Below are 12,914 nucleotides of genomic sequence, written 5' to 3'. Positions count from 1 at the left end.
GAGTAGCATGTCGGCGTGTCTTAAAAGCAAAGTGGAAATGCACTTCACTTCAATTTATTTCCCTCTCTCTGGCAATAACCCCTTCCATCCCCACAGGAGTAATTATAATTTAAATTTCAGAGTCAGGGCCAGGCTACAGACTTAATTCATTATTACCAACTCTGTCAGACTCTGCCTGTTTCCAGCGATATCATTGTCCAAAAGCTCTCTAAAGGAGATGAGAGGGAGAGTGTGCGCAAGAAAGAGAGGGGGAAAGAGAGAGAAAGACAGAAATACAGTGAGAGAGAGAAAGGGAGAAAGGGGAAAACTCTCAATTTTAGGGCACGATTTCTCTCAAGATACAGCCGCTTGTTGTGATTATTGGGGAGCAGCCGAAAAGAGAGACACAGGGAGAAAGGGAGTCAAAGAGAGGGCGTGAGGGAGGTTAGAGAGAAGGAGTCGAGGACAAACTAATAATAAGTGCCTTACAGTTAAACATTAGTAACCTAGGAGTGTGTTTTATAAAACTATACCAAAAGCTGATTGGATTCATAACAATCTTTAGGATATATGATCTGATATTTAATATCCAATTCTGACTCTATTTTATTACTAAGAGGTTTAATATTTTAAAATTGAGTTTGATCAACCATTTTGCCACCTAGTACTGTACTTTGTGTAGGCAAAGTTTTTGTATTATTGCTTGGGTTTGGACATTTAACATTTGAGATGTGAGAATGCTACTAATTGTTAATTAGTACAAAAAAGTGTAACTGTTTATATGGCTTTAAGTAAAGTATGAAAAAAGTATCATGTTTGTATTGTACAAAAATGTAGATTCAAACACCAACAAAGTGGTGATTTCCGTATTAGATACATAGCATTAATGAGGAAAATTAGTCAGAATTATTTCTTTAATGTATGGATGCAGAAATATTTCCACCCCCCCAATCCATCATCCACACTACATCCCTTCCTCCCACCGTACAGGTTCCCTGAGGGGACATTTAGGTTTGAGCCTCGATCCACAAATGGTAAACAGAACATACCCATCCTCCATAAAAATTCAAATCCTCGTCAGAAAGATAATGCTCAAAAGATGGAGAAAAAGGAAAGAAAGACAGGTAGAAAGAAAGAGAGATGAAGGGAGGCCATGACCGTCCCCCATCCCCTGCACCCCCCCATCAGCACGCAGGTGTAATGACAAGGATAAGGGGGAGATAAAAAAGAGGGATGAAAAGAGGAGAGAAAAATGGAAGGACAGAGATGGCTTTCATAAAACAAACCCCCGCTCTGCCTATGATTGACATCTTGTCACTGTGACATCTTCTTCCCGTCTCTCTCACACTCAACAGACACGCAAACACACAGATGAATCGTCCCGGCATAGGCGTATGACTCGCTGTCATCTTTGCATCGTGTCACCTTTCATCAGCTTTCCATATAACATTTCACACGCAGACACACACAAAGCGTCTGCCCAGCAGCCGCGCAGTTCAGAGGACATTTAAGCAAATGCCTGTGAAATGCTCAAATGCTAACAACTTCCTCCCAATTCCCACCCCTGCTCATCAACCCTGAATCACTGTCTGTCAACAATCTCTCTCAAAGTTTGCTCTCTGCCCATCCGGCACTTCACTGCAGACCCTTATCTCACTTCCTGTCCAGGTTGTGTCCTTTCTCTTCACCTTAGAGCAGCGCACTAGAGTGGGTGGGAGAGGTATTGCTGCCGTGTGTGTGCATACATGTGGGTGGGTGGTGAAGTGCCACCACTTCAGCGGAGGTCGCCATGTCCTCCTTCTCTCATCCACCCATCTTGTGGCCACCTCGGGCCCATTAAGAGCCATTAGTGTGTGTGCTCCTTTGCCACCATAATGCATAAATCTCTTTCTCTCCCTTTCCCTCTTTCCCTCTCTATTTCTGCGAAACAGTAATTAGGGATGAAGGAAAGGTTACGGTGAGAAATAGTACATCTAAGGCAGTTGTCACTAAGTGTATTGCACTGTGTTGCATATAGTAGGGCCGTCAGCTGCATTCAAAGTAGTTTTCGGTGGAAAATCATGTGTACTCATTCACACGTATGCATGCGGTACTTCCAAGTATACAGAGGCACTCACAAACCTGGCAGACATACACACTCTCACACAAAGCCGTCACAATGCAGAACAGCTAGAATGAGATAGACATTAATGAGCTCCGCGCTAGCATCAGATCCCGGCACTCAGGTGTCTATTATCTGCTTTCTTCAATGGCCACAGATTGGGATGAGGAAAAAACACCTGCCAGATACAACACAGTGACCTCATTGTGACCACATGAGGTGTGGCGTGTGCACATATTTGTTAGTGTGTGCATGTGTGAAAAGGATTTAAAATCTGCAACGTCTTTGTAGAGATGTAGGTTATTAAGGCATGTTTTCGGTGTTGTTTTTATTTTTACAGTATCATGTCTGTACAACACAATGCATTAAAGTAACTCTGTGCATCTCATGATGATCGGGGGGGGGGGGGGGGGCACACTCCTGAAGGCTGGCACAAGCAGGGGAATTCAATTGTTTTCTCTTCCTCATTTGTGAAGGTATCTGCTCTATAAAGCTGTGATGATGACAGCATGGTACTTATATGGCTCCGCCAACCCATATTTTTTTATTAGATATAGCTGATGCATGAAGGTACAGTTCTTGCATGGGTCTGTATGTGTGTGCCTGTTTGTGATTAGCAGCATTTGATGCTTTTGTGCAAGCCGGTGCTGGAAAGCTGATTTCAAAGCTGATAATACCAGTCTGTTAAAATGTGCCCAAGCACAATTACATACACCTACACATGCACACACATACACATCACTGGCAGATTAGTGGGCTTTGAGCTGCACTGTTACGTATTAGTGGTGGTACTTGGTCTTATCAGTGCTCTTTGATAAGGTACATCTTTATTAAATTCTCTAACTGAAAGACGGCCAGTCTGGGGAAAAGGAATATGTTAATAGGTAGGGACCATTCAAGTCTTCAAACCGACCTCCCTGTGCCCCTCCATCTAGAATCCCCACTTCTTCTTTCACCCTCTATCTCTCCATCCCTTCATCTAACGGGAGGGCCACAGTGGCAACAGACAAAGAGTGGAGGCTGCCGGGAGAGCGGGGCAGAGATGGGGAGTGCTGGAGAGAGAAGGAGGCAGGAAAAGAGGTAGGCGCAGGAAGCAAAATGTCTCGCCTTCAGCCGAGCAGAAAAACGGGGTCTGCACGAGTTGTGAGAAAGGTGAAATAGCTTTTTCTTTTCATTTTACACGCCTTTCCTTCCCGATGCAACCCTCATCCTTTACCTCTCGCCCCCTATTACACACACACACTCACACTCACTCACACAAACACACACACACTTACACCCACGCTCCCCGCCCTCATTTTGTGGCTGTGAGGAGAGGCACAGCGTATTTATGCCTCAGTCCTAGAGCTCCCCCCTCTGATATTGGGTGGTTGCTGCAGCGCGGTACACAGTGGTCAACCTCCTGCGGCTAGCCAATAAGGCACCGCAACGGTTATGTAGGTCGTGGCACCCGTGTTCGGCCTGTGGTGCCTATACACACACACTCAAAGATGCAAACACACACCAGCTTGTGCGAACGAGTTAACTGAAATCAAAATATTTAATCTCACATACACTGACAGCTACCTACTGTTCTGTATGGTATGTGAACACACAGGCAAAGTGTACCTTCACAAAAAAAGCACACTTAAGTAAGTGGTAGGTACTAATAGGAAAATGTGCTCTACAACTCTCCTAAATACTTTAATGTAATCGTGATTCTAAAAGATTAAGTCCTCAAATAAACTCAACACATTCAGTGAACCAATTTCCTATATGTTGTATGAAAATGATTGACTGGAAGCGAAATACGGCTGCTGTAGTGAGTGATATCTGCTGATTCTGTTGATGTGCAGAGCAATGTCCCGCATCAAGGCCGTCCGTGAATGAAACCTATTGAAAGTGTGTGTGAGCATGGGTGTGTGAGTGTCTCTTTGTAGCAAGGAGTGAAGATGACAGGGTGCGAAGGGTTAACTAGGCTAAGACAAAGACATAGGCTCAAACCATTGTGCCGAGTGGAGGGCCTCTGGGCAGATGGGGCCTTTGGGCTCTTTCTCTCTCCAACACTTAGCTCAATTCAATGACAACTGGCTAACAAGCTATGATATTTTACACACACATATATGGGTCCAAATGTATCAATCATATAAGCACAACTGCAGATGCTGACACAAATACCGCACAATACTGTTGGCGTGAATCATGTCAAATGAAACAAACCAGCTATGTTATCCTCCATCATTTTTTTAGAAGCAGTAAGACCACGCTTTTCAACAACTTCTTTTCATCGTCTCCTCTGCCCGACACAGCAGCAGCCTGGTGGAGCTCCTCTTGATGAATAAGTGAGATTCTTCGTAAAATGTGACTTTAAAACAATCAGAAGCCTGATGATAAATGTGTGAGTGAGATGTTGTTTGACACGTCAGTATGAGTCATGACACAAAAGAAAATCCTTTTCTGTGTTTTAAATTTGGACATGTGGACACGTGTCACATAGCTGTCAATCAAAGGAAAAAAGCCACAGCATTAGGTATAAGTTTGATCAATAAAACAAGACCTTACCAGCTGGAATTTGGTAAAGTTGTGTGAACTGAACATGAACTGAACTGTGCAGGAAATAATGAAGTATATAGACATACTACTTTAATAGTACCCAATAAAAAATGTGGGGGACTTTGGCATACTGGCTTTTTTGTGCTCGTATATACAGTAGGCTCTCTCTTATATTATCTCATCTTCTAATACAAGTATTTGTCTTTAAGTTGATCTTTGACAGTTTGCATTACCTTCTAACAACATGATCTTTTTTTTCTAAACTCACACGCAATAAAACTAACTCACATATCTCTGCATGATCTGATGTCTCTCGTTCGGGTCGTCCAGCATGTTGACGGACAGGTCTGAGATGGAAACGGCGGCGGAAGCAGTGAGTGTAACCAGCAGCACGAGCACACCTTCACCTTCCTCCAGTGACAGCTCCAGCTTGTGTGTCTGTTCTTTACTGAGATGTGTCAGGTCAATGGTACACCTAAAGTGCACACCAATGCACAATGAAACAAACAGATTTACAGGGTTATGAGTATTACACATGTTAGCGGAAGCTGATGAGGCTAAAACAGGCAAAAAATTAAGATCTACATAGGACAATAAGACTAAACCTTAATAAGTGCTAGGATAGCCAATCTGGGGGCAGAATTTTGTAGCAACCATCACAGTTCTCTAATTTCACGATAGAAATAAGGCTTCCACTACTGTGGTTATCATCGTATACCACTTAATATAGTGCATCTAGCGCTGGAGTATAGCAACAGCAACTGCAACTGCCTAGTAACAGTATAGAGAGCGTCATGTGTGTACGATAAAAGCAACTGCAGACAAGGTAGCTGAAGCTGACACAATTAATACCTTTAAGTAGGCACTTGAGAGCATCTTCCCTTGACTGAATTGATTTCCTGGCATGCCCTTAATATATCTTCAGTTTATATCAAGGCAGGCAATAACAATTACTGTCCTTAGGTCAAGGAATTCAAAGTAAAGGCTTTTTCTGAGTGCCTCCATGCTGCTGTTCTCATGGATGTTAAACAGGAGGTACTAAATAAGTACAAATACCAGACATGGCCATTAGATATAAAATGATTTGACATGCAGTCATTTTACAACCTTTTTCTGTAATACCTGACACGTGTGGTTTGGTCTTAAAAGTCAAAGAAAATAATGATTTTGATAAGCTATGACTGTTCTAGCTACTTAACCTACTAAAAGACTGATGAAAACCGCTGTACCTTCCCATGAAGTCATCCTTCTTGCCAGCGTCTTTGTCCCAGACCGTAATGTCCACGTAGCCTCCCTGTTCCTCATACAGGTGGAAGTCAAACTGCTCTCTCCACTGAGGATTCAGTGTTTTTGGAATGGTCTGAGTAAAAAACAGAGAAAATCCATTGTTTGTCCATAATGTGCTTCTAAGTTCATTTTGAACTAAGGTTAGATGAGTTTCTATTGAGCAATATCCATATAATCAACACTAAAATGAGTCTTCAGTATGAAGTGTATAACTGAAGAAGCCTCTCTCGGTTGTTCCATTTTAAGTGGAACATGGAAATGAACAAAATCGTAGTTAAAAAATGTTCCTTTATTATCTTGATCACAGGGACACACATAACAAGCCTTTTTCAGAATGATTTGGAGGTTACTGTCAAATCAAGTATTCTTAAACACAAGTGTGTTTACCTTGCTCTTGTACTTCTGGTGCCCCATCCTGAATTTGATGTAAGGATCACTGAGGCCGTTGGCATCCATTGGCTGGAGGCTGCGGCCTTCAATCAGACTGATGCTGACTATACCTCTCCACAGCTGAGACTTTCTGTGCACATCCGACAGGCGCAAACTCTGATACTGCAGCAGACACACACACGCATTCACAGAACTATTATTCATACATAAACAAGCATGTACACATATGCATTCATTAAACCCCAGATAGAATTATGGCTTGTGTACACTTTGTCAACAGGAAAATAAGCAATCCTAAAGACACCAAGACGACACAGAGAGGAGCAGGCAACACACACTAGAAAAAACTTCAACAGAAAATGAGATAATTTAACCCGATTCACTCCTGTAAATTAAACTCAGCTGATTTATACTATAAATTACAAACATAGCTTCCACCGATTGTCTATTATGCTGAAGTGCTTGGGAATGCAGAGGAATGGAATAATGTCCTCTAACCTCTCAAGTGTTTACTGAGAATCTACAGCAGATTAAAAAAAATGTACAGTCTGCACAAAATATTGTCTTGCATTTTTTGTAAGATTATTAACTCCTAAAAAATAAATAGGCGACTGATTTGTAGAATGTCTTATCCAAAACGCGCATACCACTGAGATGCCGCTCCAGCATAACTCTCTTTTTTTTATTCCAGCTGGCGGTACTGTAAGTTGACAATGCTGCAAATTCAGATTGATGATTCTCCATATTATAAGTCTGTTTTTCTCCAACAGTTTTCCCAGCACTTACAGGCCTATTTAACCTCTCTTTGAATCATGTCAGTATCCTTCACTAAAACAAAGAGCAGGGTATTTATTTGTCAAACAAATACACCCCTCTCTCTCTCCCTTTCTCTCTTATGCCTTTCCCTCTCCTCCTTCCTCGTTAGGGAGAATTTATTAGCATAGCTTTTGTTTTGCGGGTGAATTTCATTAAACTCTGAACAAACCCTGCCTTGCAAGCGCAGGCCTTTGATCTGGAGACGAAGCCTCTTAATTTCCATTCTCCAGACATTAAACAATGCAAATGGCTCCCTGCAATAGAGCCAACCTCCCATACTGCAACTCCCACATCTTTCATTTCTCCTGTTCACTTGCTGCTAACACACTGTATGCTAATGATGAGAGGTCACAGTTATGTCCTACTTGAGCAAAATCCTAATTGTTTCCTTGTTTTGTTGCTACATATCTCTTCTAACAGAAAACCACAGGCTATTTGGATTGGGAATCCACATCCCTCTGCCAGAGCACAGCAGGAGATGGATCGTGCATAGAGATGTTCGGAGGCTGAAAGTCTTATAAGAGATACTTACACTCAGTCTAAGAACTAATATAACCTTGCACACAACTTTTGTCAACCCGTTGGAAGAATAAAAAACGTTTGAAGTACAAAAATAAGCATTTTTCCTAGTGATAGAGGAGAAACCTGGCTTAATATGCATCTGACTCATAATCATTATCTCAAACTAAATCTTGAATAGTATCTTCTGCTGTTGGTTCAACACTCATAGATGGTTCATTAAAAGAGGTGGTTGTGTAAAAATAACCATGTACTTGTATGCAGTGGAGCACGGAGGAAGGGAAGCAGTCAGGAGCAGTGCCTTTTTGGTGGGGTAGCACAGTTGAGCTGATAAGTTAGTGTTTGAGCTAATTCCAGAATCACAGGCGGGGTGGCCCAGTTTGCAGGCTTCAAAAGGAAGCACGGTACAGCAGGATGTCTGCCCAGCTTTGACTAACTCACTTCAAATGTGTATCAGTGTCTCTTGGTAAGATATCAAACTTTTTAGTACCTTTAGTGCCATTTAGGGGATCGACTATGAGTGAAGCTAAGCTCAAGATTCACCCGTTCCCTTCTCAGCGACAACTTTAAACCAGAACAGGAAAAGATAGGAAAATACCTTAGTAAAAGTGACACAAGGACAATTAAAGCTGGGAATAAATTCAGGAAATTGCCCAATTCTGTATTTGACCGAAAAATAAAGTGTTTCATGCATGAGCCAAATATGCACAACTTTGAACATCATGCTTTCTGTTCAACTTGACAGCCAATGAGAAATACAAAATAATGTATCAATATGGTAGCAGTTTTATGTATTGCAAGATGAAAACTCAAAATAATGTCAACATAAACATTTTCACTCGAGGAGAAGTTCTAAGTATGTCCTATAATCAGTCCATACAATCAGCCATTAGCAAATTGTCTCCCTCCACAGTTTGATTTGCTGTACAGGAATCCTTTGAAACCCATTATAACAAATCAATTTGCTTTATTTACTCACACAGCAGCTGCAATACACTGCGGATCAAAGGTGGAAGACGCACACATAACTGTATTATTTAAAAGCTTAAAAGGACAAAGTTCAGTATAGAAAAAACTAAAACATTGACTTCACTGTCAATGACTCCAGTCAGATTGTAACTGTTCTAAAACTGAAAGACTAAATATGTAAACATAATCCAGGAGGTGAAATACCACGTATAACCACAGCACTTAGTGTAGTGCATTACTTCCACCTTCGGTATGTATTTATATGACTTGTGTTTTGCCTAACAGATGTAAATGCAGTTCACCTTTAGGTTTAATCACTTGCATTGCAAAAAATAATTCTTTACATCCCTCAGGTGATGTAAATAGTGTGAGGTATTTTGCAGCTTGTGGGAAATAAGCAAATGATAATGAGAAACTGAAGAACTGACAAAGGGAAAAAAAACGGGTAATACCACTGTGGAAGGAGGAAAACGAGGAAGGAAGGGGGAGGGCCACGAAGACTCCACCCATATACCAGGACACAAGTGAAGAGTGCAGTACAGGTGAGGTGCAGTGCGGTCGGTAGAGGGAGGGGGGGTTACAGTACAGTCGGAAGTAGTGTGGGAGGGGGAATTACATGCTGTTTTAGTTTACCTTACTAGATCGTTTCCAGTTCCTTCTCAAAAGCATGGTCTGTAAATGAGACAAAGCTGTTACAGAGCGCCCCCCCGCTGTCTCGCCCTTACAGCTGCAGAGTCAGAGGTTAAAGGGCACTGGCTATATAAGGGTCAGATGTTAGCCCTGGCCTGGTGCAGGAGGGGGGGGGTTTGTCATATAAAGAGACAAGGGTAGCTTTCATTCATGCAAGTTAAGTGAGCAAGGAGTGTATAAGAAGAACAATTGTTATACGTTATGAATTATTTCCATATGCATACATGCAGTTAAACACATGCACATATAAACAGGTATGTTAATGGTGGCTGCAGTTTGTGCCTCTAATACAGAGTGTACTCATCATTTCTATACTCAATAATTTAACAAAGTTCATGACCATTCCTACACCGAAAGAAGACTGGAACTGATAGCTGCTACCTTGTTTTGGTTTGCTAATTTTAGCCTGCTTTGTTTGGGTTGAATAATAGAGAATCACCTTGAAAAACAGTTAACATTGTACTTATCCGTATATACAATTCAAAGAAAATTGATCCACCAACCATGAGGACGAGTATTATGGAGTTGTCCTCAAACATGCAGGAGATTTTGTGAAAATGTGTCAAATTTTAGCTTTGAATTATTTCTGAGATGGGTGTAGCTTATTTCTGCTTAATTGAGATGAATGCAATAATCAATACAACAATTTCAACTACCACCACATGAGAAGAGTAATCTCATATAGTCACATAATTTCCCCGAACACTCATGAAGTTGATAACACACATTATATAATGAAGGTCACCTCATATAGCTGCATGATTACTAAAATCACCATATTATTAGCACTTCAAATAAAGAGTAATTAAAAAGTAAATTCCAGCTATGTGTTTTCTCTTTCCTTAGTATACCAGTAGATGGCAACAGAGAGTCATCCAGTATGTACTAGTGTAACCTTGTACTCACTTTCTTCACAGCGGGAGAAATCCAAAATGATGCTTAACCTAAATAGAGTTTATTTGTTCTGTCAAATGTGGACTCTCTGAACTACAGCACTAAATAAGCAGCAGAATTAAGACATCAGATCAAAAGGAATAAAGTATTTCCCCCATGACTCTGCCTTGTTCCGGATCGAGCGTGCAGGGGTCCAATTAACCAAACAAATAATTGAACAGAAATAAATGCAACTCTGAAACATTGAGCATGTCCGTGGAGGCACAAGCAACATAATTAAGAAGGAGAATTCAGTGCTCTTTGAACATGGAACTTTTCCACAGAACATATTAATTACACTTGTGTTTATGCATGTGTATTTCCTGGGTTGAAGGGTTTCCAGAAACTGGTGATGAATGAAGCCAACACATTCTAGTTCAACACAGTATGAGCTTCTGATGTACGGAGAAACCGTTCACTGCACTGATATAACACTGTTGCTGAACTTCAAATGTACTTATTATAAATCCTAACATCTTGACTTGTTAGTTTTCACTGACAAGCAGTTTGAATTAGACCTTCGGTTTTCCCTCATTTGGCTATATTTAAGTCATTATTCCTTGTCTTGGTATGACATATAAAAGATGACGTAAAGGGCAAGTACAAATAATGATTCATTCCCTTGTAGGAGGGGAAAATGTATTGTGTGCAGGAAGAAAAATAAATAATATGATAGCTGTTCATAACATTTTCTTACAGCATCCTTCATGTCTCCCTCCTTTGGTGTTAGAGTGACACCAAGGTCCAGGCTGCCAAGGTTGTGTTCAGGGAACTGTGGGTCCTTCAGGTCCAAAGTCACATCCAGTGTCCTACAGAGAAGCACAGTAAACCACGTAAAAATGTATAATGACAATACATATAAAAATGTTGTACATGTATATGTTTATAGTGAATGGATTTCACATATGAATAAATGCATTAATCCTATTCAATCCATTTTAACATACATTTAATTGACACATTTAATCAGTTCAAGACTCACTAGGTGCCGTTCTTGATGTTAGCGGTGATTGATTCACAAGCAGTCAACCTTGCAAAAAATCTTGCAATTATGTATAAGGGAGGAAAAGCCACTAACCTCCTATAGCTGGCGAATATTGACTGACATTAAATACAGTTGAGCATATTTTGTTAGATAATACTGTGAAAAGCAATTATTCAGGCCAGTATAATCATGACATGCAGTTTTCATTTGGTCCAAAGCTTTACATCCACACTGTTTTTACTTAGGTCATCATTTGAGTCATACGCGCCGATTAATGTTTCTGCCGGTGGGTGCTCAAAACAGTGGAATGTCCCACCCCCCCCCGGTGCTCGGCCTTCTCCGTGACTGCTCGGGTCCGGAAGCACCCACGGAATCGGCGCCTATGATTTGAGTCACACTATGGCTTTTCTATATGGTAGAAAAAGTCAAGGTATAATCAAAAGGTTTATTGAAGTACATTTAGTTGCTTTAGTTTCAGTGTCCTTGTATTGTGCATGATAGTTTACTGTCACACACTTTCTAAACAAAACCGAGTCATATTAATGTTAATATGAAAACTTGTGCTTCTCAGTCAAGTCAAGAAGGTCTACCAGAAAAACTGAGCCAACTTCGGCCTGCCAGTTGGTATGATCAGCCAGAGTAATTATAAACACCTGTGTGGATGTGCAACAAAAAATAATTACCAGTCCAAAATGTGACACCTACTCCAAAGTGATTGATGGCACAGCACAGATGGCACACGTGATGTTTTTGAGAGATGGTTGCATTACTAGAAGAAGGATATTAATGATGGACTGTGGTATCAAATTACTCTTCATATACTTCTCTGATCAACTAAATTTAATTAAGCCCTGTTATGCTTCATGAGGTTTGGAATTAGTTTCCAAAAGCGACCACTAGGGGGAGACAGATTACCTTGTTCTATTACACTGACTCAATCAAGAGGGAGAAAAATGCTGAAGATGGTGTGTGCCAAGAAAATATGTTCATATGCTCAATCTTAGGGGAGACTAACCCTTAACCTCACTATCGGTTTTCTCTTTAAACAACAGCATCTCTTAACATGCCTATTACTGGAGGCTTGCAGCTAACCAATAAAGTGGTTCAAATGTAATCAGTGGAGAAGAGAGTTCAGGAGATAGTTAACCACTGTGGCAAGAGATTGAAGGTGAGCAAAGTGTTAGTGGAAAGAAGAGTAATACAATTAATCCATTAAAAAGAGAAAACAAAAGAGACCTCTGATGTTCCAGTGACTCCAGGTGGAGGTATGCTGAGCCCATGAAATCATCCTGAAGTCCAAAGTCATAGTCAAAAACCTGAAAGACACAATATACAGAAACTATCAATCAAAATAAGATTGCAAATGCTATACCTTCACAGTGATTAACAATATTCCAAAGATATAAAAGCATTTTATTCTCCCGTAGTATATTTGTTAACCAGGACGTATTTTCTGTACCTTAACGTATAGCGGATCCTTCAGGGTGTCCACCAGGAAGCTTACCCTCTCGTCCCAAACTGGGTTGAGGTTCTTATGGATGGTCTTACTCCTGAAGACCTCCTTCCCTGCAATCTTAAACTTCACATATGGGTCACTGGTGCCTAAAGGGAAAGAAAACAAACAGAGAAATGTCTTTAACCACTCGGATTAAGAAGAGTATCACCAAAGTGATGCCTTGTGCTGCATATCTAACAATGGATGAGAAAACCGGA

The 12,914-nt window shown here is 40.8% G+C and overlaps 1 protein-coding gene across 5 annotated transcripts in view; it reads right to left on the bottom strand.

The window, feature by feature from the left end:
• mctp1a (multiple C2 domains, transmembrane 1a) overlaps positions 1 to 12,914 on the bottom strand; it is a 134,538-nt gene that overhangs the window by 54,095 nt on the left and 67,529 nt on the right. For 3 of the 5 annotated variants that reach the window (XM_063896734.1, XM_063896736.1, XM_063896738.1), the window contains exons 3-9: positions 12,661 to 12,803; positions 12,438 to 12,517; positions 10,914 to 11,025; positions 9,227 to 9,265; positions 6,287 to 6,451; positions 5,842 to 5,972; positions 4,901 to 5,087 (exon numbers count right to left, since the gene is read on the bottom strand). In XM_063896734.1, the coding sequence (XP_063752804.1) occupies positions 4,901 to 5,087; positions 5,842 to 5,972; positions 6,287 to 6,451; positions 9,227 to 9,265; positions 10,914 to 11,025; positions 12,438 to 12,517; positions 12,661 to 12,803 (857 nt within the window). The remainder of the gene's footprint in view (positions 1 to 4,900; positions 5,088 to 5,841; positions 5,973 to 6,286; positions 6,452 to 9,226; positions 9,266 to 10,913; positions 11,026 to 12,437; positions 12,518 to 12,660; positions 12,804 to 12,914) is intronic. The other 2 variants (XM_063896735.1, XM_063896737.1) reach the window with 1 other exon arrangement.

Source organism: Eleginops maclovinus, chromosome 12, assembly GCF_036324505.1.
Source record: "Eleginops maclovinus isolate JMC-PN-2008 ecotype Puerto Natales chromosome 12, JC_Emac_rtc_rv5, whole genome shotgun sequence".
Classification (NCBI taxonomy): Eukaryota; Metazoa; Chordata; class Actinopteri; order Perciformes; family Eleginopidae; genus Eleginops; species Eleginops maclovinus.
The sequence above is the reverse complement of the archived record's forward strand: the minus strand, read 5'-3'. Positions and strand labels throughout refer to the sequence as shown.